The sequence below is a fragment of the Notolepis coatsorum genome (assembly GCF_963971535.1).
Source record: "Notolepis coatsorum genome assembly, chromosome: 3".
Classification (NCBI taxonomy): domain Eukaryota; kingdom Metazoa; phylum Chordata; class Actinopteri; order Aulopiformes; family Paralepididae; genus Notolepis; species Notolepis coatsorum.
Genome location: NC_140167.1, coordinates 14,927,997 through 14,955,141, shown reverse-complemented (window position 1 = coordinate 14,955,141; position 27,145 = coordinate 14,927,997). Strand labels below are relative to the sequence as shown.

General features: G+C 45.4%; 1 protein-coding gene across 1 annotated transcript in view; it reads right to left on the bottom strand.

Annotated features, from left to right (window-relative positions):
- Window positions 1-887: 887 nt before the first annotated feature.
- dctn1b (dynactin 1b) overlaps window positions 888-27,145 on the bottom strand; it is a 113,582-nt gene continuing 87,324 nt past the window's right edge. Inside the window, exons 12-28 of the mRNA XM_084311599.1 lie at window positions 25,712-25,903; window positions 23,077-23,193; window positions 22,333-22,485; window positions 21,337-21,497; window positions 19,705-19,873; window positions 18,899-18,967; window positions 17,076-17,288; window positions 15,951-16,112; window positions 14,550-14,681; window positions 13,471-13,599; window positions 12,948-13,090; window positions 11,747-11,913; window positions 8,668-8,795; window positions 7,506-7,692; window positions 4,963-5,036; window positions 4,000-4,089; window positions 888-3,013 (exon numbers count right to left, since the gene is read on the bottom strand). Of these exons, the coding sequence (XP_084167725.1) occupies window positions 2,876-3,013; window positions 4,000-4,089; window positions 4,963-5,036; window positions 7,506-7,692; window positions 8,668-8,795; window positions 11,747-11,913; window positions 12,948-13,090; window positions 13,471-13,599; window positions 14,550-14,681; window positions 15,951-16,112; window positions 17,076-17,288; window positions 18,899-18,967; window positions 19,705-19,873; window positions 21,337-21,497; window positions 22,333-22,485; window positions 23,077-23,193; window positions 25,712-25,903 (2,424 nt within the window). The 3' untranslated portion in view covers window positions 888-2,875. The remainder of the gene's footprint in view (window positions 3,014-3,999; window positions 4,090-4,962; window positions 5,037-7,505; window positions 7,693-8,667; window positions 8,796-11,746; window positions 11,914-12,947; window positions 13,091-13,470; window positions 13,600-14,549; window positions 14,682-15,950; window positions 16,113-17,075; window positions 17,289-18,898; window positions 18,968-19,704; window positions 19,874-21,336; window positions 21,498-22,332; window positions 22,486-23,076; window positions 23,194-25,711; window positions 25,904-27,145) is intronic.

Below are 27,145 nucleotides of genomic sequence, written 5' to 3'. Positions count from 1 at the left end.
CTCACTCCCCAGAGGCATCCAGAGTCCAGACCCAGTAGCAAGAAGTGAATTCACCTCTTGGTACAGTGGTCTGTGATGCCGCCCGCGGCACGGGAGACCAGGGTTCAACTCCCACTCAGGGCGAGTAGTCTTTAAGCTACCTCCACGCACTCACCTAGGGCCAACTTTCTTTAGGCAACTAAACTGGCTTCCGGTCAATAAAAGGGTAATTCACATCAAATTAGGTCTCACACACAGCCATGTTTTAGATACCCCCTACCAGAGTTATAACAAAACAGCCATGTTTTAGATACCCCCTACCGGAGGTAGAACAAAACACAGCCATGTTTTAGATACCCCCTACCGGAGGTAGAACAAAACACAGCCATGTTTTAGATACCCCCTACCGGAGGTAGAACAAAACACAGCCATGTTTTAGAGACCCCCTACCGGAGTTATAACAAAACACAGCCATGTTTTAGAGACCCCTACCGGAGGTAGAACAAAACACAGCCATGTTTTAGAGACCCCTACCGGACGTAGAACAAAACACAGCCATGTTTTAGATACCCCCTACCGGACGTAGAACAAAACACAGCCATGTTTTAGATACCCCCTACCGGAGTTATAACAAAACACAGCCATGTTTTAGAGACTCCTACCGGACGTAGAACAAAACACAGCCATGTTTTAGAGACCCCTACCGGACGTAGAACAAAACACAGCCATGTTTTAGATACCCCTTTTTTATATTTTGCATTGATGTGTGGGTCGGCGTTTTAACAACTTCTTATACTGTGACTTTCTCCAGACCTCTCTTGGCAGAGAGAATTATTTAAAAAGTTGACGATTGACAAAGAAACACTGGCATTCATGTCTTTATTGATCCGTTGGTTACAGTGGTGAGAGCAGGAAGCAACACTGGGACTGATCTGGGAAACCGGTAATGTTTGGAACGTACTGTAGAAGGACAGCAGCGCTCCCTGCAGGTCCTGAAGCAGAGCTGACCCCTCTTAGCCCACTGATCCATTGGCCTTAGCCGAAACACAATTGTACAGATTTGTCGATTTAAATCGATTTGTCTACAAAATCCTGACTATTAAAGGTGCTGTAAGTGGTATTTTCTTGTTTAAATAAGTGTTAAATTGCTCTACAGTTCTCTCTCCTGATTGGATAAAGTAGGAACAGCATTCCAGAAAATCTATTTTGTGTTTACTGCAGAGCGGAGGGACTGGAAGACCCATGTTACTGACCAGACGATCTATATCAGTGATGGCTGTCAGAATGTAGAGCTATTATTTTAACATGTACTGTAGTGTGTAGACAACTTATTTTAACTTTATTAAAATGTTCACTTGCAACACCTTTAATCTTAATCGGCCCAGGACGGCCCTAGGGACGCTTGGAAAAACATACGGGTCTCCCCAGATTCCACTGGGACAGGTTACACAGGCTGCAGGTTTCCATCACCAAGTTGTTCCCTTTTGGGAAGCACAGAGATAGTGTCCAAATAATGACTGACAATCGGAAAAAACATGTCTATAATTTCCCCTCCAAGATAGTTACCCTGTAGATGCACTATGCCCATCAATGAAAGAATAAAAAAAGAAAAAACATGTCATGCTACTACAGTAGATAAATACTGTGTAATAACTATAAATAAATAGTCTTAACAATGCAGTAAATAAGACATTTAAGCATGGATTATTAAAACCAAGCCTTTCCGAACGAAGCGATGGCAAATGTGATGAAGTAAGGAGTCTTTTGGCAAAGATGTAGTTTTGCTGTAATTAATCGAGGTTTGGTTCTGAAGACGAATGGAAAAGAAGGCCGGTGGCCAGTCTGTACTCTGTAGACCACAAGGCTCTCTGCAGTTTAAGGCTATAGGGATTAAGGTTAAATCTACACGGCAAAACAAGTCTCACCTCACCAATGTAGCACAAGTCCGTAGGATAGTTGAGGTTTTCTAATCAGTTTACATTACTTACGTTATATATACCGAGCGTGTAAGATAATAAGACCGTATAACAAAGTGCAATAAATACTAAATAATTTAAACCATATAATGCTTCATACGACAAACAACTTTCAAAGTAACGCTGGGTTTGAAATTGTCTTATTTTTTTTTGTAAATAAACATGATTAAAATCTGTTAAAAAGCGAAACATTTCACCAACATTTCATAGATCCCTTTGTTTGCTATTCTTGTCCCGTGCGGTCTGCGACGGCCGACGCCTCGCTGGGTTTTCCGTTCCAACCGAACCGCCGTGAAATGCCCACTACTATCGTTTCGCAGTGAAACGTCATCGTCGCTTCCCTTTTTAAGACGAGTCGAGTGACAAAACGGAGCGACGCCAGGTAACGTCGGGTTATATAATATAAGACACGGTCACGAGCGCTTTGCATGTGGTGGCATCGGCAGCAGCGACGATATATATAACATACTGTAACATATGCAACGGTATAAGATATGAACACGTGGACGAACATCCAATGTCTTGGCCTACTATGCCGTGTTTGACCTAAGGAACACACACCAGGATTTATTTGTAAAAACAACTGACGTCGCCCAGCTCACCTGTTTCTTTCAACAACAAAGTGCCAAAGGAAATGCCAGCCTTTGGATGTGGCTTTAAGTAGGGCTTGTCAAAAAATGTAAGCAAAAAGAAACATACTTTCTTCAATAAGACACCGTCACCCAGATGACGAATCATCTCTTTTAACAACGATGTGCCGAAGGAATTTGAGTGGTATAAGTTGGGCAGCCATGTTTGGCCCTGAGGTGGACACAGCGACCACTGGGGTGAGGGTCTGGGTCTGGGGGGGGTGGGTTGGGTGGGTTCTGAGTGGGGTGGTGCGGAGGCAGGATCGACAGGGGGGGGCAGGCGGCCGGCGTCTAGGTCAGCAGGAGGCGATGCACCTTCTGGAGCTCGGTCTGCGACAGGACGAGGCGGTGGACCTGCTCCTGACCCCGGGAGCACGGGATCATGACCCGACCCACCAGCACCGTCTCGCCCCTCTTCTCCTCCTTGGCCTGGGGGGTAGGAGGAGGAGGTACAACGTGTTAGGTTGTTGTCTGTGTTCATTTAGTAAACATAGTTTTATTGTTAGCCCTTTCACTGCCACACGACAGAAGGTTAACCCTTTACTAGTATCACACAACCTTCTGTCGTGTGGCAGTGAAAGGGTTAACCTGTGGATTGTCGACAGGGAAAGGGTTAAGACAGCTTTTTCTTATTCAGTTATGAAAAGGTACAACTTTAACCGGTGTCTTGGACTCGACCTAAACTACCGCCCCTACGCTCCCCTATGAGAAGCTACTCTGAAAAGCTGTTTTACAAGCTACCAACGGGCCGGCTACGGCAAACCCTGCCCTCTTTTCTTGATCCTCTACACACATCACAACTGTTGCCTCCCGGGGAAGGAGAAATATAGTTGGTTAACTAAAGTTGATTGGAAAAAGTAGTTCAAGCTTTTATTTAGTTTAGTTTATAAAAGGTACATCTTTAATGTAACACAAAATTATTATATATATAACGTAAAATTAAGTGACATGGATGCTCGATATTGGCTTTTTTACCAATACCGATATACCAATATTGTCCAACTCTTAATTTCCGATACCGATATCAACCGATACCGATATATGCAGGGTTCCCCCCCCCCCCCCCCCCAAACATTTAATAATTTCAGGTAATTAACATTACATATCTCTTGTTGTGGAATTAACACAACATTATGCATACTTTTGACAATAAATCAAATCTGAATTTGTTCTTACTTGCTTGCCTGGGTAAATAAAGGTTATAGAAATGTAAAAAAAAAAATCCGATATCACATTTTAATGCCGATATCGGCCGATAATATCGGACATCCCATGATTGTATAAGAATGCTACTCAAATAAAAACTACACCTCAAAATAAAAAATTTTAAGTTATTGAGTCACTATGCCAATTTTTATTTAGTTGAACTACTAGCAAGCTACTGCAAAATGTAAGTATCCTAGTGGTGCTCTTACCTTTACAAAAGAGTTCGAGGGAAACGTGGCGAAATCGGACGAGACTCGAGCTCCAGGCTGTTGGTTGACGACATGTTCTGCCACTTCATCCTGGAAGAGGTGATAGATGAGTGAGAGGTGGGATCTTGTGAAAAAGAGTATCATGGTGTTTATCTTTCTCATATTTTTATATTCAGATAACATTTGATCACCTATATTTATGTCTTTCTACTATTACCCTGCCCATCCCCATGCTGCTATGACTCCCGAATCATTTATACAATTACTCAATCAACCCACCATGATACTTTTAAACAAGTCTTAAACTTCTCTTTTATATTTCGATATTTCTAAACATGTTTCGACATCCCCCTCTTGAATGTTCATGGTGAGCAGGGGTGTAATGATTGTGTTGTTGCTTTGCTACTGTATAACCATTAACATGTGTTCATTGGTTCAAGTATTGCAAGAATGTAATGGCGGCTGGGTGGCGCAGCGGACATTGCGCTCGTCACCAACGCATGAGACACCGCTATCGAATCCGGCTGTCGGCATTGCCTCCGGCTTGGACCGGCCGTCATACTAACTCAATTGGCAGAGTTAGCGGGTGGGAAGTCGATGGATGGTAATCTGGACGTTGTAAACAGCGACTCCTACAGGTCGGTTGGGGCGCCTGCACAGCAGAGACAGGAAAATGGCGGGGGCAGTGTGAGCCTCCTACACGTTACTCCTCGCCAAATGAGAGTCCGCGCTGGCAGGTGAAAGGATGCGACTGGCTGCCTACACATGTATCGGAGGGGACATGCGATGGGCTTCTATCCTCCCTACAACCGGCCAGTGGGGGGGCACATGCGAGCAACGATCAAGACAGGGGAGGGGAGAATTGGCACGGCTAAATTGGGATGGGAGAAAAATTGAAAAAGAGGAGAAAAAGTGGATACAAAAAAAAGTATTGCAAGAATGTGTTTGTGTGTCTGTCTGTACCTTCAGTCTGTCCAGGGTGTCACTCAGGGACTGTAGTCTAGCCGTCTGCTCCAGAAGCTGTGCGGCAGGGGTTGCTGCAAGACAAATAACCAGAGAATGAGTGATCAAGTGTGAACACATTTGGTTGTGTGTGTTTCTGACTAAGGCCTGAAACACAGCACCATCAAAGCGCCACAAAACGGACATTTGTAGCCTGGTTGTTCACACCAGCAGCGATACCCCCACGCACCTGTCTGCTCCGCTGCTCTTAACTCTTTGGACGCCAGACCCGATGATAGTCGGGTTATGTCGCCGACCGTTCAGAGCCTGACCCGAGTATAGTCGGGTTTTCATCGTTATTTCTTTTATTAGATATTTCCATTAATTACAGGAACACGGACTCGGGGTTAACATGGGGAATCATCCTGAGAATGCCAAAGTGCAATACCGGCCACATCCACCCAGGTGGCAGTATCGAGCACCCTTTGAAACATTATATCTTGGCCTGTGCGTCGATCTTGGCCAAATGTCTCCGGGCCCACTTTTCTTTGTCGGGCGAGGCGGGCGGGTATCCCGATCCCATTGAGAAGCGTCAAATGCCTCCGATGCATCTGTTGTGGTGGATTATGTTGGCGACACGATGGACACCAGTACTTGGACTCGCGATCAGACAATTGGAATATTCTTTTTGGGGTACCTCTTAGTGAAGGTAAGGATTAAATGATATCAATCCTGCTTTGATCCAACCATGATTTCACCTCGATCGCAACGCGTGTCTGTAACGTTACTCCACAACGTATGCCGTTGGTGACGATCAAAGCATAAAAAAACGCACCCCCCCCCCCCCCCTTTCATGCATTCATGATGAAACATAATACCTATTTTATATATTTGATTTGGAAATAGTAGAGTGTCCAGGCGAGAAATGGCAACACTTTTAGTGAAAATCACATTTTACTGTATATCGTCGTTTTCTGGGATTAGACAGGTTCACTCTAAAACTATATTCATATTCACCACGGTATAACACGCAAACGTATTGACGAAAAAAATTATTCTTTTTCATATATTGAACGATAGATAGGTGATGTCAAATGGGCCATAGTATTGTATCCATAGCTATAATATAAAATATATATATATAGCCCTGCAAACACCGCCACTTATTCCTATCCTTCAGAGCGTTGGCGTGGTAGGAACAACTATGCTCCAGGCTTCCGGCGCTGATTGAGTTAATAATCACAGGTAGAGCAGATTTTTTTTTTTTTTATCCACTTTTTCTCCCATTTTTCTATATTTTCTCCCATCCCAATTTTCGTATCATCCAATTCAACCCTCCCCTGTCACGGACGCTGTTTCTTGCCTCCCACAAGCCGGCTGCAATGTGGACTAAGGGCCCGCGTCCACCTAGCGCATATTTCTCCGTGAAACATGCTGGGAGTGCGCCGGCAGAGCTGGCTTGACGCGCATCTTTTAGATGACAGAAAGAAATCTACAGCCATGCCGCGGTTTTGCACATATTATAGCATATTTGAATAACTTTATTGTATATTAATTATATATATAGTTATTGCCTGACACCACAGTTCGCCCTTTGCTTTTTATTAGCTTTTTAGTAGTGTATTCGTGTAGTTATTATTATTAGTTTTGTCGCGGATCTCAATGGTCTGTGTGGAGACAGCCAGACAGGCAGGCAGCTCCGGTGTCAGGTTACAAGCAGAGTGGTAGATGACTGGCTGTGATTGGTTGTTTGAATATGCGCTCGGCGCACCGCTCTAGAAAAGTTCAGCCAGTTTCAACTCTCTGGCTTGTGCGGCCGCATAAAGGCGCTGAAAAAAGAAGCCGACGGCAGCGCACTTCCTAGAGGCGGCCGCATGGGGCCGCATGCGCTCCCTCCCCATTGTAATACATTGAAAACAGACGCGTGCGGTCCTAAATATGCGCTAGGTGGACGCGGGCCCTAAGTCATACATAGCACAAGTCCCCTCCGGTACTTGAGGTAACAGCAGTCGCATCTTTTCACCTGCGCAGCTCGATCTCTCAGTGGCGAGGAGTAACGCGTGGGAGGCTCACGCTGCCCCCGACACTTCCTGATTCTACTGCGCAGACGCACCAACCGACCTGTAGGAGTCGCTGTCCACAACGCCCGATCCCCACCCATCAGTTTCCCACCCCCTAATACGGCCAATGTGTATTAGTACGGACGACCAGCTAAACTGAAAGCAAATGTGGAGCGCTGGGCTCGAACAGGCGAGCCCAGCGTCTCCAGCATTTCGTGGCAAGCGCCTTGCCCACTACGCCACGTAGCCGCCAGGTAGAGCTGATCTTTATCTTTTCTACTTAATAGCGAATGTGAGATAATCCAACAAGCAAGCTAGCTGGCTACCCAGGTCCCTAGATGTCCCTAGATACCAAGAACATGCAAATTGACCTTGTAGAAGTGGAGCAATGTTCCATTTACTTGGGCATGTTGTACCTGTAGGCGAAATTTCTGAAAATAGGGCTACAGCTTTAATTGATGAGTCTCGTCTGCTAAAGTGCCCGGGGTGTAAGCGTCACGGTACCTGGAGACTTCCCGGTGATGTCCACCACCTTGACGTTGGCGCTCATCTGCAGGAGCGTCTCCAGGAGCTGGTCTGTCTTGCGATAGAGGGCGCTAGAGAGCACCTCCGGGCGACCTCCGTCTCTGGAGGGCAGCTTGGCCACACGGAGGGGGGGCAGAGACGCCAGCTGGGCGCGCATCTTCTCCGCCTGGGGAGGGGAGAGACGGGAAGACGTACGGCAGGGGAATATTTACAGTTAATTTCACATGCCCCGCCGCTGTTACCACGGTAACTGGTGATGATGAAACGAATGTTCCACGAGGAATAAAGATGATTTAAGTGAGTAATTGAGCAGCTGTGAACATCACGGACTGGCAACTTGAAGACAAAGTCAATATTGGTTCTTTCAGTGTGGTTTTCATTCCATGGCTCTTAACTCAAACTGTTGCCAAGATAGTTGTGGATAAACACACCCAAAACAAACACAGATATGAAGAACAGGATAAATGTCTGTGTACGCAGGACATGGCACGACGAGTCATAACCCCTTTTGGAGATACATGGTTTTCTCCCCCCCCCCCCGCCCAATACTCAGTAGTACACTAATTCATATATTAGATACCCAGTTTAATCACCTGTACATTGTATATTACTATTGCACTTTACTGTTACATTTGCACTCTAGGTTAGGATGCCAATGTAATGACAATACATTATTTTTTTTTACCTACTTTTTTCTCCCCATTTTTCTATTTTCTTCCATCCCAATTTCGTATTATTCAATTCTCCCCTCCCCTGTCTCGAAAGTTGCTAGACCATGCCTCCCACTGGTCGGCTGCAATGTGGACGAAGCCTTGCATCACGTGTCTCTCAGTGGCGAGGGTCTGCGTGGGAGGGACACGCCGCCCCCGATACTTCCTGATTCTGCTGTACAGGCGCACCAACCGACCTGTAGGAGTCGCTGTCCACGACGTCCGATCCCCACCCACCAGCTTCCCACCCCCTAACACTGCCAATTGTATTAGTATGAACGACCAGCCAAGCCGGAAGCAACGGCGAGAGCTGGGCTCGAACCCAGCATCTCCTGCGTTAGTGGCGAGCGCCTTGCCCACTGCGCCACTTAGCCGCCCCAATGACGATACATTTGAATCTAATCTACGAGACGGCAGACGGAGAGACGCACCTTCAGCCAGTTGTTCTCGTTCTTCAGGTGTTTTATGCTGAGTCGCTGCACTTCGATCTGCTGAGTCAGCAGCGGGGAGTCGATCACCTGGACGCCTGATCCAGGACCCACGCCGGACACCATGCTCGCTGCCGGGGACAATAACATACACAACCTATATTAGATACACACGCTAGGTACAAATAATCAAAACGCATGTACTGGTATGTATATTAAAAAAAAAAAAAAAAAAAAACATGTTTTGATTTTTGATGTCAATCAAACGGATGAGGACAAAAATCACACATCTAGAACTAGAAGAATCGAAGAAAGAAGAATTCAAAATATAAATCACACAAATCAAACTTAGTGAATGGTTTGGTTAGTGTTCTCGACACAGCGGACACACGAAACAGCATGCAGGGTCAAAGACAAGTCACTACGAGCGCGCCTGTACCTTTTTGCTCCTCTGTAGGTTATAGGTCAAAGGGAAGCGACATAGAGAGAGATAGAGAACAGGGGAGAGAGAGAGTATTAGGGTCAGGAGAGGAAATGTATGAGCCGTGTGGGGCTGAAGATTCACCAGATATTTACAAGTATGAACATACAGTAGCTGAGAAATCCATATGATGTAGGAGTCCCACTGTAATACCACAGCCCCATCGCCAAGAGGAACCGTTTGGTAAATTGTTGTTCATTTAGGTGTCATGACTTGTTGTGACAGTGTTGTGACTTGTTGTGACAGTGTCATGACTTGTTGTGACAGTGTTGTGACTTGTGACAGTGTTGTGACTTGTTGTGACAGTGTCATGACTTGTTGTGACAGTGTCGTGACTTGTTGTGACATAAGGTGACTTGTTGTGACAGTGTCGTGACTTGTTGTGACAGTGTCGTGACTTGTTGTGACTTGTTGTGACAGTGACGTGACTTGTTGTGACAGTGTCGTGACTTGTTGTGACTTGTTGTGACAGTGACGTGACTTGTTGTGACAGTGTCGTGACTTGTTGTGACAGTGTCGTGACTTGTCGTGACTTTTTGTGACATGAATTGCACTGGCATCTGTTTCTGTATGAAGCCATTATTGGTGATCTCCCCACCCTACATCACTTCATTATTGGTGATCTCCCCACCCTACATCACTTCATTATTGGTGATCTCCCCACCCTACATCACTTCATTATTGGTGATCTCCCCACCCTACATCACTTCATTATTGGTGATCTCCCCACCCTACATCACTTCATTATTGGTGATCTCCCCACCCTACATCACTTCATTATTGGTGATCTCCCCACCCTACATCACTTCATTATTGGTGATCTCCCCACCCTACATCACTTCATTATTGGTGATCTCCCACCCTACATCACTTCATTATTGGTGATCTCCCCACCCTACATCACTTCATTATTGGTGATCTCCCCACCCTACATCACTTCATTATTGGTGATCTCCCCACTCTACATCACTTCATTATTGGTGATCTCCCCACCCTACATCACTTCATTATTGGTGATCTCCTCACCCTACATCACTTCATTATTGGTGATCTCCCCACCCTACATCACTTCATTATTGGTGATCTCCCCACTCTACATCACTTCATTATTGGTGATCTCCCCACTCTACATCACTTCATTATTGGTGATCTCCCCACCCTACATCACTTCATTATTGGTGATCTCCTCACCCTACATCACTTCATTAGTGGTGATCTCCCAGCCTACATCACTTCCTCGCTGGACTGGAGCTCTGGACCTTATTATCACACCAGAGTTTGCACTGAATTAGGAAAATCTGCTTTTAGCTTCTGTGCCCCCAACACATGGAAAGGTTTTGCGTCGCACTTTAAAACTCAATTCATTAGTATCCCTTGATCAGTTTAAATCATTAATACTAGCAAACCACTTCACCACAACACTGCTGTTGTTTTTAATTATTTTAAATGTTTAATTCATTGACTTTCTGTTTCTACACTGTTTTTGGATTTATCATGTGTTGTATTTCTCCACGTCATTGTAAATGAGATCTTGCTCTCAATGATCTTTCGAGATTAAATAAAGATTGAACGTCTGTTCAAGTCGATAGACTGCAGCTGCTGCAGAACTAATGCAGGACAGATGATGCAGCATGGGGGACCGCTGTCATGGATACCACTGCACACGCATGTGTATGTTCATTCATATGCAGTTATGGCCGATTTATTGCTAGGGAGCTCGACACGTTTGACAACTGTCAATCAACGGAAGTAAAGGTGTCGCGCGACGTTTGGCGTTTACGTTTTGCAGACGGTTTCTGTTGTCTCTATGGTAACGAAAGGCATCAAACTCCAAACTGTTGTGTTTTATCTGCTCTGTCAGTCTTTCCTCTGTCACCTAAGATAAGATTTTCCTTTATTGATCCCCTTGGGGGAAATTCAGGCGTCATAGCAGGGAGGGGGGAGGGGGGGGGGGGGGTGCCGGTATGGGCAGGGTAATAGTAGAAAGACATAACTATACGTAATAAAATGTAATCTGAATATAAAGATATGAGAAAAAATAAACGTAACAATATAACTAACTGCATATAGAATATGAGAAGAATTATGCAGATGAGGGTCTGTATGCCCTATCGGTTATATTATACATTTCAATAAATATAGGCAATAAAGAATTTGAATATATACTATGAGTAAAAGTAACAGTATACACAGGCGGTACCCTAATTGGCACCCTAACCTGGATGATAAATGCTAGCTGCAGCTAAAACCATAGTGAAACCACAAGTATAGCAACAGTCTGCCTCACTGAGCACAGAGTAAATCCTGTATATCTTCCTGTACATTTACATTTTACTATAGGTATACCTTCCTGGACATTTACTTTTGACATTTGACTGTATATTACTGTATATCTTCGGACTGTATATTTTAGAATGTATATCTCTGACTGTATTTTTATATTTATTCTCATTCCTATTCTTATTTTAGATTTTTGACTAACTGAATGTTCATTGTGAGCGATCTGTGGTGCGGAATATCCCTCGGGATCAGTAAAGTACTTCTATTCTATTCACTATTCTATGGTCTGGAAGAGCCTCTCGCGTGGTTTCTCCCACTCACCCCCAGTCATCCCTGTCATCATGGAGGCGATGCCCGAGGGGGAGGTGCCTCGCAGCCCGTCGATGGTCATCTTTGATTGGCTGCTGATTCGCTGCTTCAGCTCCGCCTTCTCCGACTCCAGCTGGTCGATGTCGGCCTGCAGGGCGTCCATGGTCTCCTCGAACTCCCTGGAGAGAGGACCGCGCCGCGCTGTTATTGACCCGACTAGCGCTAAGTGTTATGGGGGGGAACGGAGGGCAGGGTCTGACGGAGCGGGTGGTCGCTTTGGTAAATGGTAAATGGTGTGTTTTATATAGCAGCTTTTATCCAAAGTGCTTTACAATTTTGCTCCTCACATTTCACCAATTCACATTCACACACTGACGGCGACCATGCAAGGTGCCAACCTGCTCATCGGGAGCAATTCGGGGTGTCTTGCTCAAGGACACATCGACACGCCGCTCGAGGAGGAGCGGGAATCGAACCGGGAACCTTCCGATTACCAGACGACCACCACTCTACCTCCTGAGCCACTGTCGTTAACAAGGATGATACCTTCTATAATTTCTGCCAACACAGGGGAGGTCACTCCCACTCATTCTAAAATAGCCCTATTTGCAGACTACTGCTCCAGGCCATTGGACTGTGATCACATTGGACGCCTTTTTCTTGCACTCAAACGCGAGGCACAGCGGTGTACATAAGAGAATGGAAAGTGCACAGGGGGCGCAACGAGCGAGACCACTGGTTACCATTGCTACCTCAGCTAACGTTACATACTGTAAGTTACATACATTACTGCTCACATCCCTCCAGGTGTTGCTGATCATATCTCGGTTCTGGTAAGACTTCCTCGTACAAACAAGGTTTGTCTGAAACTGCCAAATCAACTTATACTCCATTATTGATTGGTTTGTTTTGCTGTCTCTTCAGATATCTCATATTTATAATCCCTCCGCTCTGTTGATTTGATCGGTCCGTCGGCAAGAAGGTGACATTGACGTTGGTGCGCTCTGTGCCTAAAGTTGAAACCTTTTCAACTGAGAGCATGCGAAAAAGTGTCGCTTCAAAAAATTCGAGTAGTTTGGAGGAGGTGACAGAACCATTGAAAGCCAGGCACAGGCGTGTTCAAAAAGGTGTCCAGTGTGACCACAGTATATCTGCGAGTGCTGCATTGACTTCCATCATATTCAAATGTTGTTTATTTTGAGAACATTCTTACTTCTCCTTCTTCTTGAGCAGCGTCTGTGTCTCGTCCAGTCGGGTCTGGATCTTCTCGACGCGTTCGTCCGCGTCTTTGGACGAGCTGTCCAGCTTCTTCTCCAGCAGACTGAGACGGACGCTTGCCTCGCTCAGCTCCTCTCCCTGATGACGACACACAACAACGGGTCAATAGAGCCTTTTACTGTACGGACCACTGCACTAGCCTATAGCTTAAAACTCTGTGAGAGGAGGTGTTTTTGGCCAATAGCTACGCTAGCTATTTGTGCTAAGCTAGGCTAGCTTTCTACTGAACACAAATTTGGTGTCTATCTTCTTGTCTGACGGGAAGCACATTAATTAATACCCATAATATTGGTGTGTTCCTTTAAGGCTGCCACTGGTGCAATGGCCTACCCACTGAGCCGAGCTGAGTTATTGTCACATCTAAACGGGGTCTCGCCTCTCTCTCTCTCTCTCTCTCTCTCTCTCTCTCTCTCTCTCTCTCTCTCTCTCTCTCTCTCTCTCTCTCTCTCTCTTCCCACCTTGATCTTGAGGGACTTCTTCAGCTCCTTGATGATGGTCTCTCTGTCCTCCAGCTTCATCCCCAGGCCCTCTGCGTCCGTGATCTCTGCACGCAGGGCCGCCGCACGCAGCTCCACCGGGGGCGGGTTCTAACGGGTCAGAACAAGGTCAGAGGTCAGAACAGTGGTGATGAGGTCATGGTCAAGGTCAGATTTCTATATCTACATTTAAAAACAACCAAGGTTGACCAAAGTGCTGCACAATATAAAGTACTAAAGTACTGTAAATACAATACTAATAAAGGAAATAGTACTGTAAACAGTACTACACATACAGTATAACAATACAAATACAATATAAAATGGAAGCACGTATGCTACACCAACTCGAGGGACACCAACAAACTCAACAAGCTGGTGAGGAAGGCTAGCTCCGTGGTGGGAGTCGAGCTGGTCAGACTAGAGGTGATGGCAGAGAGGGGGATGAGAAGGAAGCTGGCTGCTATCCTGGAGAATCCCTCCCACCCCCTCTACGACGAGCTAGTCAGGATGAGAAGCACGTTCAGCCACAGACTCATACCCCCCCCCCCCCCCCCCGACACTCAACTAACCGCCTCGGACAGTCCTTCATACCAGCGGCCATCAGGCTCCACAACAGTGGGCAGGGACTGCTGCCAGACATCCAACTAGAACTAATAGGAACCCAAGGAGGACAATACCACTACCGTATTTATGCATACTGCACCTTATGTGAATACTGTGATACTGTGAATACTGTATATTTCAGTTAGTTAGATAGTAAATTATATTGACTTATTTGTTTACACAGCTTGTGTTGTTTTTACTACCTGTACCCCCCCCCCCCCCCCCCCCCCCCCCCCCACCCCCCCCACCTGCTGCTATGATGCCTGAATTTCCCCAAGGGGATCAATAAAGGAATATCTTATATTATCTTATGTACGGCTCAACCTGAATGAAAAGTCAGTGAGAAGAAGTGAGTCTTTAACAAAGACTGGGGCACATCTGATTTGTAAAGGTAAACCGTGACAAGTGTTTCTTTATTCAATAGTGAAACAGCGAGTCGCTTCCTAAATGATCACCTTGTTCTGAGGCTTCTCTGAGTCATACTCTCCCTCCTGCATCGCAGTGGCCATCTTGTTCATGGTCGCTATGACGATGCTGCAGGACTGGCGCAGGCACTCGTAGGGGTTCGCGCCCTGGGTCCCGTAGATCTGGAGAGAGTAACAACATGTGAGAAACGACATGACTTGCTACTGACCGAAAATAACTGCCACAGACGCTGTATAGACATTTTATAACTTGACAACGTAAACATTGTAAATGGACCCTCGTTTATTTCCTGTTATGGTGTTTGCTAATATCAATAACTGGCAGGACATACGCTTGGGTCCAAGCTGTTCCCCTAGCAACAGAATTCCACTGAAAAGGTTTATAAAAGGTTGTATTCACATCTGCCATTTGACCTCCTCCTTTGTACTAAACCGAATGCTGACTAAGAGGGATGCACAATGAATGCTGATAGGGACTCAAATTAAATCGAAGGATATACCCTTTATCACGTCAACCACTGAATAAAAAAACTGCATATTTTGATTGTATTTATCCTTTATACAGGGTATCTGCAGGTTTCAACAACACTTTTTTTTGTATCTACTTTTTTCTCCCATTTTCTATTTTTCTCCCATCCCAATTTCGTATCGTCCAATTCTACCCTCCCCTGTCTCGAACGTTGTTAGGCCATGCCTCCCACAGGCCGGCTGCAATGTGGACGAAGCCTTACATCACATGTCCCCTCCGGTACTCGAGGAAGCAGCCGTCGCATCTTTTCACCTGCACAGCGCGATCTCTCAGCGGCGGGGGTCTGCGTGGGAGGGACACGCCGCCCCCGTCGCTTCCTGATTCTGCTGCGCAGGCGCACCAACCGACCTGTAGGAGTCGCTGTCCACAACGTCCGATCCCCACCCATCAGCTTCCCACCCCCTAATACTGCCAATTGTATTAGTATGAACGACCAGCCAAGCTGATAGCAATGCGGAGAGCTGGGCTCGAACCCAGCGTCTCCTGCATTGGTGGCGAGCGCCTTGCCCACTACACCACCTAGCCGCCCGGTATTAGTTAATATTATTGAAGTTTTGATATTCTGTATTTATTATTTCTAATTGTCTTGTTATTATTATGATTATTATTGTTGAAATACTGTCCTGTGATGTCTTGTGTATTATTGTTGTTGTTACTGTATTATGTTGTGCTGTGTTTATTTGAAAAATGGAAAATAAAAAGAAATTTTATCACAAAAAAATATATTTAATATTATTTAATCTCCCGACAGCCCCCGCAAAAAAGTAATACCTGTGCCAATTAATTCGATTTTATTAATTTAATACTTCTTAAGACTTTTTAATACCCCGCAGAGACCCTGTTTATAACGTCCAGGGTAGCTCTTGGAAGAGAGAGGGGCCGTGTGATAGCACCGCATGTACCTGCTCTCCCGCCTTGAAGGCGACGTCCTCCAGCTTGAGGGCGGACAGCCCCTCCTGCTCGCCCAGCGGGGCGATCATCTGAGCCCCGGCAGCAGCCACCTCCTGCAGCACGGCCACCACCCAGGTCAGGTGCTTCCTGCAGTCCGACAGGGTGTCCGACACCTGGGGGGGGGGGGGGGGGGGGGGGGGGGGGGGGGCAAGTCAAGATCATACTCATTACACCCCAATGCAGTATCGTAATCTTTTTACATGTCTGTAGATACTATATCTATATCTGTACATATCCCTTATCTACTCTTACTAGTTACGCTGCTGGCCAGTATGACTTACTACCACAGTGTCTTTATACCTGTATCACTGTACATATTAATACTACAACTCTGTACATACATCTGATTAGCACTATACTCCGTAGTACTCATTTATATATTTTATGCCCAGTTTAATCACCTGTACATTGTATATTAACTTTACTGTTACATTTGCACTCTGATTGGATGCCAAATTTATTTTCGTAATATAATGACAATACATTTGAATCTAATCTAATTAATAAAAAGAATTGCTCTAAATATCAGCCATTGGAAACCCCATATGGGTCGACCACTAGTCTGTGTGCAAGGTTTTCCCTAAACGATGGTATAGGGGCGAGGCGACGGTATGACCACACGCCAGCGCCACCATGTGTTTATAAAAATCTATGAAAAAGCAGTGAAAGCCTGGGGCCAGCTTATACATTATACACTGTACTTAAATAAATAACTTATTTGGAACATTTGTTTGCTATTTTATTGAAATTATGTTTACAAGTTGCAGGAAATTACAGCAAATTACTTCCTTTATTGTAATTTCTTTTGCCTACCAGACGGGGGCCACGGGCCCCCCTTCGGACCACCCCCTAGTTGCAACTCAGCACCATCTTGTTTGAACATCCGTGTGTGTGTGTGTGTGTGTGTGTGTGTGTGTGTGTGTGTGTGTGTGTGTGTGTGTGTGTGTGTATGTGTGTGTGCGCGCGTGCGTGCATGCGTGTGTGTGTGTGTGTGTGTGTGTGTGTGTGTGTGTGTGTGTGTGTGTGTGTGTGTGTGTGTGTGTGTGTGTGTGTGTGTGTGTGTGTAAGCGTGTCACCTGCTGTGCAAAGGTGAGCGCAGCGGGGATACCGGGCACGTCGGTCCCAGGCATGCGCCGGCGGATCTTCTTGCAGAACTGTCTGATGTCGCTGCAGGACGTCTCCAGGTCCTTCAGCAGCACCGCCAGGTCCGCCTTCTCCTGGCCGGTGTGCAGGAAGGCCCGCAGACGGCCCACCTCCACCGCCATGCAGTCCAGGGCGCTCTGGGTGAACTGCACCAGAGCATAATGGTAATAAATGGACCGGCGTTAGACATCACCGTTATGCGAAGCGCTTGTACAACTCACGCCTGGCGTTCACCCGTCCACTCGTACGTTCACCCGTCCACTCGTACGTTCACACGCCGACGGCGGAGGCGACCGTGCGAAGAGCCGAGGCGGTGCCGGGAGGAGCCGGAATCGAACCGGGAATTTTCTGATTACCAGACGACCGCTCGACCTCTGCTGGTAAAGGTGCTGTAAGTGGTATTTCTTTGTATAACTAAGTGTTAAATAGCTCTACATTCTGACAGCCATCACTGATACAGAGTGCCTGGTCAGTCACATGGGTCTCCCAGTCCCTCCGCTCTGCAGTAAACACAAAATAGATGTTCTGGTATCCCTTCTCATTTGATCCAATCAGAAGAGAGAACCCTAGATATTTTGACTTATTTCAAGAAATCTTATCAAGCCAGATTTGCTTACTGCACTGGTAGATTGTTTCAAGCACATATTATTAATTTATTTGCTTAAAACTAGGTTTTATTTCTTATTTTTGTCAGACCATTTTTGCAGTGTTCTCTCTCCTGATTCGATAAAGTGGGAACGGGATACCAGGACATTTATTTTCTATTTACTTCAGAGCTGAGGGACTGGGAGACCCATGTTACTGACCAAACACTCTAAACATGTAGACGACTTATTTTAACAAACAAAAACATACCACTTACAGCACCTTTAAGACTCCAAACTGACACCGACACCTCCCCTCGCTAGCGTATAATAATGAGGTGTATGATGTATCCCCTCGTTAATTTAAGATTTCAAGGAGGAAATAGAGGAAACCAACCCGCATGCTTTTTTCCCGTAGCCTCTGTGAGCGAAGACGCTCTTTGATGCAGCGAAGAAGAAAAAGACGCTCTCCGATTGGCTAACCCTAACCCTAACTCTAAGCATTACCACGTCGAAAGAATGCCTAAGCATAACCACTTCGAAAGAGGGCCTAAGCATAACCACTCCGAAAGAGGGCCTAAGCATAACCACTCCGAAAGAGGGCCTAAGCATAACCACTCCGAAAGAGGGCCTAAGCATAACCACTCCGAAAGAGGGCCTAAGAATAACCACTTCGAAAGAATGCCTAAGAATAACCACTTCGAAAGAGGGCCTAAGCATAACCACTCCGAAAGAGGGCCTAAGCATAACCACTTCGAAAGAGGGCCTAAGCATAACCACTCCGAAAGAATGCCTAAGAATAACCACTTCGAAAGAGGGCCTAAGCATAACCACTCCGAAAGAGGGCCTAAGAATAACCACTTTGAAAGAATGCCTAAGAATAACCACTTCGAAAGAGGGCCTAAGCATAACCACTCCGAAAGAGGGCCTAAGCATAACCACTTCGAAAGAATGCCTAAGAATAACCACTTCGAAAGAATGCCTAAGCATAACCACTTCGAAGCAGAGAATATATGTACAAGGCGGAAGAGACCCATCGGAGCTAAACCAGTCAGAGAGGGTCTTTTCTTCTTCGCTGTACGCCAATCAGAGAGCGTCTTCGCAAACAGAGGCTACGGGAAAGAAATCACGCAATAGCTCCCCCTGGCGGTCAGTAGTAGTACTGTACTTACTCTGATGTGGTCAGCCAGCTGCATGGTGCATTCCTCCCCCTGCTCAGCCAGGTGGATGCTGTACAGGTGCTGCCAAGAAACACAAGCCAAGACGTGACCAACCTGACCCAGACATTCACATCAGATTCACAGGACTGAGCCTAAACTACTGCATCATGTGGCGCCAGGTGTGGAATGTGAGTTGTGTCAAGAAGTTACCTGATAATATTAAACTTGGCAACGGTTTAGATTGGCTAGAACATTCAGAACATATTCACTCCTCTATCAATGTATTATGCTTGTGAGATTACAGTGTCATAACACATTCATAACTCCTCTATCAATGTATTATGCTTGTGAGATTACAGTGTCATAACACATTCATAACTCATCTATCAATGTATTATGCTTGTGAGATGACAGTGTCATAACACATTCATAACTCATCTATTAATATATTGCTTTTGAGATAACAGTGTTGACACATTCATAACTCATTTATTAATGTATTATGCTTGTGAATTTACAGTGTTATTGCTACCTGGTAGTACTTGATGCTGTACTGTGTTGTATTGTATTCCTACCTGGTAGTACTTGATACTGTACTTGATGTAGTACAGTATTCCTACCTGGTAGTACTTGATGTAGTACAGTATTCCTACCTGGTAGTACTTGATGTAGTACAGTATTCCTACCTGGTAGTACTTGATGTAGTACAGTATTCCTACCTGGTAGTACTTGATGTAGTACAGTATTCCTACCTGGTAGTACTTGATGTAGTACAGTATTCCTACCTGGTAGTACTTGATGTAGTACAGTATTCCTACCTGGTAGTACTTGATAGCTTTAGTAAGCGGCCCCACGTTGACCGTCTCGTCCAGCTGGTCTTTGTGCAGCAGGTCGATGAGGAAGTCCAGGGAGCGCTCATGGACGCTCATCTCTGGGTACAGAGAGCCGATCCTCTTATAGACGTCCACACCGCACTGACCCAGAGCCCTGACACACACACACACACACACACACACACACACACACACACACACACAGACAGGCAGACAGACAGACAGACAGACAGACAGACAGACAGACAGACAGACAGACAGACAGACAGACAGACAGACAGACAGACAGACACACAGACAGACAGACAGACAGACAGACAGACAGACAGACAGACAGACAGACAGACAGACAGACACACAGACACACACAGACACACAGACAGACAAACACACACAGACACACACAAACACACACAGACACACACACACAAAGTGAGTTATCAAACTCAACTTACTGCGTTAAATATTATAGTATGCCTTTCTGAAATGTGGTATATTGTTCTGTTATTCAATGGACAGATCACATATTAGTGTCATATAGTCGTGGAACTCTTTTAGAAATACAGAGTCACACATTAACAACCGACACACAGAGTGAGTGGACTTTCATCCAGCTCAGTGATACAGTAAGTGTTTCTGGTGATATGGCCAAACTGTAAATCACGCCCAAGGCCGCCGTTCCGTTGTGTACTTTTCCTTGTAGGAAGTTGAAATGTCCTACTTTCCGACATGTCTGGAATGTAGCCACTGTTGTCAACTCGGTGGTGATGATGATGTGCATCATGATGGCTGGATACGTACTGTTCATATTTGTGCAGCGTGGCCTGCAGCACTGAGAGGCTGGATACTGTACGTACTGTTCATATTTGTGCAGCGTGGGCTGCAGCACTGAGAGGCTGGATACTGCTAACTTAATTACAAGTAAGATTAATTGGTAAGATTATCTGCTAACTTAATTACATATTTTCATAGAGTTACTCAAACTCAAACTCCAAAGTTCCTGTATAATTGCATTGTGTACAGCGCAAGTACTTACACACATTCAACCAGAGGGGTAAGAGGTGGATTGATTAATTGACCTCTACCTAAGTCTAATTTTATGAAAAGGGCAGTATTTTATAGGGTGATAGTATCCTGGAACTGTCTTCCCAGCGATGTTAGGAACATCAAAGAAAAGGCTAGTTTTAAAAGAAATCTTAAACACTATTTACACTTGCACACACAATAACATTTTGTATTCAGCACAGCTGGAATACATGCACACCCTGATAAATTGTTTTATTTTGGTATAACTGGATTTTATCTCTTGTTTTTTCATCTCCTGTTTTACATTTCTTTTTTTTCTATGATACATGTTTTTACTCTATTCTGATTAATTGTCTTTGTGATATATGCTAGGTGTATGTTATCTTGTTGTGTATATGTATGTTGTTGGACCCCAGGAAGACTAGCTGCCGCTAAGGCGTCAGATAATGGGGATAAATAAATAAAAAATACGTACTGTTCATATTTGTGCAGCGTGGCCTGCAGCAGACTGAGAGGCTGGATACTGTACGTACTGTTCATATTTGTGCAGCGTGGCCTGCAGCAGACTGAGAGGCTGGATACTGTACGTACTGTTCATATTTGTGCAGCGTGGCCTGCAGCAGACTGAGAGAGTAGACCAGGCCGGCGGCGAAGCTCAGCTGCTCTCCTATGGCCGCCTTCAGCCCCGTCCGCTCCACGCAGTTCTCGTTCAGATCAAACTTCTCCTGGGCCTGTGTGCTGATCAGCTCAGCCTGAGGGCACACACGCACACGCACACACACACACACACGCACACGCACACACGCAACACGCACACGCACACACACGCACACACACACACAACAATATCGGCAGCCTTAAAAACGGATTTGTAGTCAAGAATAACTATATCCAGGGTGCCCCTGGTAGCGCACCACGTTAAGACGCATACGGCACGATTGCAACGTCGTGGTTTCGAATCCGGCCCAGGCCATGTGTTGCATCATGTCCTCCCCCATCTCTTCACCTGATTTCCTGTCTCTGACTGTCCTGTCCACAATAAAGCAGAAATGCCCTATAAAATATCTTTAAATATTTTTTTTAAATAATAATAATAATAACTATATCCATATTAACAACTGCAAGAGACTTTGAAAATGGACACATTTATCCCCCTCACTACTTATGAGGACTCTATCGCAGAGTTCTTTACACTTTTAACTGTCACTTGTCTGTTCTGCTTCATTTGTTTGTTTGGTGTGTGTTTTCATTATTTCCCTGACCTCTGTGATGTATGTATCGTCTGTGTCCAATAGTCTTATCTGGATTGTTCTTTTTTTTGTTTTTAAATTAATGTCTTTCCTTGTTGTTACCCTTCGAGAGGCCCTTCTGTCCTCTCTCCAGGCCGGTAGCAACGCCGAGAGCTGGGCTCGATGCTCTATTTTATGTCTACATTACTGCTGTGGAGCACTTTGGGCAAGTCTTGTATGAAAGGTGCTATACAAATAAAGTTTATTATTTATTTTATTTAACCTTTATTTAACCAGGCAGGTCAATTAAGAACAAATTCGTATGGATGACGCCCCCCTGTGTCCCGCTGCGTCTTACCTTGCAGATCAGCCGGGGGATGAGCAGCAGCACCAGGATGCAGTCGTGGTCCCCGCAGGGGCGCAGGAAGGAGTCCGGCATGAAGGAGGTGAGGAGGGACACCTGTCTGTTGGCCTGGCCCACCTCCATCTTCCTCAGCTCCATCTCTATGGCCTGGACACACGTTTATAGAGACGCGTCAGCATGGAAAGCACCTTTGAGTACTTTGAGTAAAAAGCACTATATAAGGCTAATGTATTGTACTGTATATAATATATATATATATATATATATATATATATATATATATATATATACACACACATACTGTACATACATACATACATACACACACACACGCAAATAAATACACACATACATACAGTACACACACATACATACAGTACACACACACACACACACATATATTAACGCACACAGCAAACACAGATTAAAAGTGGATTCATAGCTCCAATGCAAAATACATGCACATTATTGAACCAGTTGAGAAGTTATGGGACACATCCAGGTGCACACATTACACACCCACTGATGAATGCACTCACACACACACACGCACGCACGCACGCGTGCACACACACACACACACACACACACACACACACACACACACACACACACACACAGACACTTTCCGCAAAGGACGTTGAGCCTGTGCCTCGTAATGGATCACGTTCCCCACTCCATCACACGCCTGAGGATCACTGATACTGCAGCAGAGAATGGGGCTGTTGTGGGGCTGACCTTGGCGTAGGCCTTGGTCTCCGCAAACTTAATCTTGAAGTCAAACAGCTCCGCCGGCGGCTGCTGCTGCAGCTCTGCTGAGGCTTCCTGTTGGCTAGTCAGCTCACGGTTCACGTCCTGTAGGGACGAGGAGACAATCAGGGAATTATGGGACGGCACAGGACTTCAATCAACTACACCAGTGGTTCTCAAAGTGGAGGCAGGGGACCCTCGGGTGTCCTTGACCAACGCTCCACGGGATCCCTGGGGAGTAGTTTAAATATATATATATGGGGGGGCAGGTGGCGCACGGAGATTACGTTCATCACCAACACCGGGAGACACTAGGATTCGCCTGTTCGAATCCAGCTCCCGGCGTTGCTATCAGCTTGGCTGTCCTCTCACGCTGATACAATTGGCTGTATCAGGGGGTGGGAAGCTGAAGGGTGGGTCCTGGGCGTTGTGGACAGCGACCCCTACAGTTCGGTCGGGGCGCCTGCTCAGCGAGGGTTGGATCTGAGGAGAGATAGTGTGGCCTCCCACACGCTACACTCTCCCCGGTGAGAACCTGCGCGGCCAGGTTGGCCTGCCCCAGGCTGCACATGCGTCGGAGGAAAGCATGTGACAGTCTCCGGTCTCCCGGACCAACAGTAGGGGAAAGTACGCAACAACCAGGAAGGGTGGGATGGGAGAAAAATCGGGAAAAAGGAGGGGAAGAAAGATAAATAAAAAAAAATATATATATATATATATATATATATATATATTTTTTTTTTTAGACAGTATTTTGGCCACTATAACAGAGGTTTCACATTAGGGGTGGGGCGATACAAGTAACTCACGATACGATACCGATATTTAGCCCTCGACGACCATAATATCTGCGATAATCGATCGAGAAACGTAATCTACAATACGATATCTGTGTAACTGAAGAAGAAGAAGAAAAAAGCAGGAATTATGTATTTATTCACAGAATTGACATGGTGGAAGCTTATCAGATTCTTGCAAATGGCATAGTGCCTCTTTAACACACACTGACCACAACTCGATTATTACTAACTATTAATTATTTCCCCAATGGAAAACTTTGTAATCATCTGCAATGAAAGAAAATGACTTTGTCATGGACATTTGCCCCCCCCCCCCTCCCCCCCCTGCTCTGTGTTCCCTCTCTTGCTCTAATGTACTTTCTCTCTCTCACGCTCCCGTTAGTTTAGTGTTTAGTATTTTCGTGTATTATGTTTCTCTTGTCTCAGTGCTATGTATTCCCCTGTTTAGTTGCCATTGTCATAGTTCTTTTAGTTCCTGTAGTCCTTTGTAGTCTGCTTCCCCTCCCAGGTGTCTCTTGTATGTAATCATCCCGGGTGTGTCTCGTTTGTCATTTGCTCCTCTGTGTATTGTCCTGTTTTCGGTTTAGTCCTTGTGGTGTCATTGTTTAATGTTTTCTGTTGTACTGTAGGTTGTATGTTCCCTAGTGTTTCTCCCTCAGGTTGTTTCCACATGTAACTCCTTCAGGTATCAGTCTGTTGTAGTTTGTTCCTGTTTAGTATTTTAGTTCTTTATTTCAGTTAGGTTAGTCGGCCTGGGTTCTGTCATTACCCTGCCTACAGTAAATACACCCTGCCTTGGGTTCAACACTTCACCTGCACCCTGCCAGTGTAGATAGTTATGGAATCCTGGAATAAACCATATCTAACCACAAATGTCTTCTCAAATGGGAGTCTCTCGGACAAAACGCTCTCAAACGGGGGTCCATGGCCTATTGTGTATCAATTTAGAGGTCCTTGACATAAAAACGGTTGAGAACCATGATGGCACTACACTGACGACAGGGGACAAAGTTGAGTTTAGGTGTATTATCGGGGGAAATGTAGACTGGATCCAGCCCCTGAATCACCCACTTCTACTTGTATCTTATCATTCTTTTTTTTTTTATCAACTTTTTCTCCTCCTTTTTCAATTTTTTCTCCCATCCCAATTTAGCCGAGCCAATTCTCCCCTCCCCTGTCTTGATTGTTGCTTGCATGTGCCCCCCACTGACCGGTCGTAGGGAGGATAGAAGCCCATCACGGTAGCTCACACTGCCCTCGCCATTTTCCTGTCTTTGCTGTGCAGGCGCCCTGACCGACCTGTAGGAGTCGCTGTTTACAACGACCAGACTACCACCCATCGACTCCCCTCCCGCTGACTCTGCCAATTGAGTCAGTATGACGGCCGGCCCAAGCCGGAGGCAACGGTGACAGCCGGATTCGATACCGGTGTCTCTTGCGTTGGTGACGAGCGCAATGTCCGCTGCGCCACCCAGCCGCCCCTGTATCTTATCATTCTTATAAGAATTCTAATCATTGAATTCAGGGGCTGGATCCAGGCTGAATTGACCTATCTCAAGCCCCACCCTCTTTTCTTGATCCTGTTGCTTCCCTCAGACACAGTTGTGATTGGAGGATCAAGAAAAGAGGGCAGGATTTGAGATAGGTCATTTGCCTTAACTGAATTTGAAGAAAAATGTAAAACAAAAGGGTACATGGGGGCTTCAGGGGTCTGGGTCCACGTAGGGGAAATGCCCCCATCAACATTCAGATACCCCAGTGGTTAAATTCCATTATTAACCCCCCCTAAAACACACACACACAAACACACACTCTCTATGTACCTGCAGGTGAGCGGTGAGCTCGCGGTACTTCTTGATGGTCTGCTGGTAGTCGGCTACCGTCTCCTGGGCGGCCTCCACCCGCTTCTCTGCCTCCCTGACCCGCGTGCTGCCCAGGTCCACCAGCTCCCTCAGCTCCAGCTCCGTCTCCCTGCCGTTCTCCTGGAGCTCGTCGTTCATCTCGTTGATGGCTTCCTGTGAGATAAGAGGCGGCGGCTGTTTTGGTGGCGCTCTAGCGACATCTAGTGGCTGAAACTACTTAGTATGCCTTTAAAGGTTCTGTAAGTGGTATTTATGTGTGGAAATTAGTGGTCTACATGTTGAAATAATAGCTCTACATTCCGAATACAGCCATCACTGATATAGAGTGTTTGGTCTAGGGCTGTCCCCAACTAAGGATTTGGATGGTCGACTAGGATTGGCCAAAAGTTGCCGTTAGTCGACTATTGGTCGACTTAAAAAAAATAAAAAAATAAGTATAATATTTAAATTTATTTATTATTATTTTTTTTTTTTTTTTCATCGTTCCATTTGGGCTGTGGGGGGTGCTTAATGTCTGAAGGAGTCGACTGAAGGCTTCTTGTCCTCTGCAAAAGCATGCAATTGGTCCACTGATGGATACATCTTGATATTTGTCTAGTCTAGTGTGTTCATTAGATGGGTGAAATCCTCTTTCAGTGCCTCTGTGCCTGTTTTCATAGGCAGTTAGCCTCTGGTATGCGTGCCATTAGCGTTAGCCACGCTTCTAGGCCTCTTTTCTTTTGGAAAGAATGATACAAAATTTAAATTCAAAATTAAAATTAATATATTTTTTTTATATTCGACTAAGAGGTTGGCCAGTCGACTACGGCTCCTTTCGACCGATTAGTCGACTAATCGATTAATAGGGGTCAGCCCTAGTTTGGTCTGTAACATTATTCTGGTATCCCATTCCTACTTTACCCAATCAGGAGAGAGAACTCTCCTGAAAAAGATTTGTCTGAAAAAAATAAGAAATAAATACTAGTTTTAAGCAAACATGTGCTTGAAACAAGTCAAATAATCTGCCAGTGCAGTAAGCAAATCCAGCTTGGAAAGATTTCTTGAAATAAGTAAAAATATCTAAGGTTCTCTCTCCTGATTGGATGAAGTGGAATACCAGACAAATAAATATATGTTTACTGCGGAGCTGAGGGACTGGGAGACCCATGTTACTGACCAAAACACTCTATATCAATGATGGCTGTCAGAATGTAGAGCTATTTAACACGTCTTTTAAAAATACCACTTACAGCTCCTTTAACCATGAGTTTGCAAAAAAACATTCTTATTCACAGAAACATCTGAGGGACAAGCAGCAGTGGAGGGAGGGTCAGACACAAACACAAACATATAGTTGGGAGCTACAACCTTTGTTCTGTACTCTTGGCTATTGAACTTGGGGGTCGAGTGCACTGC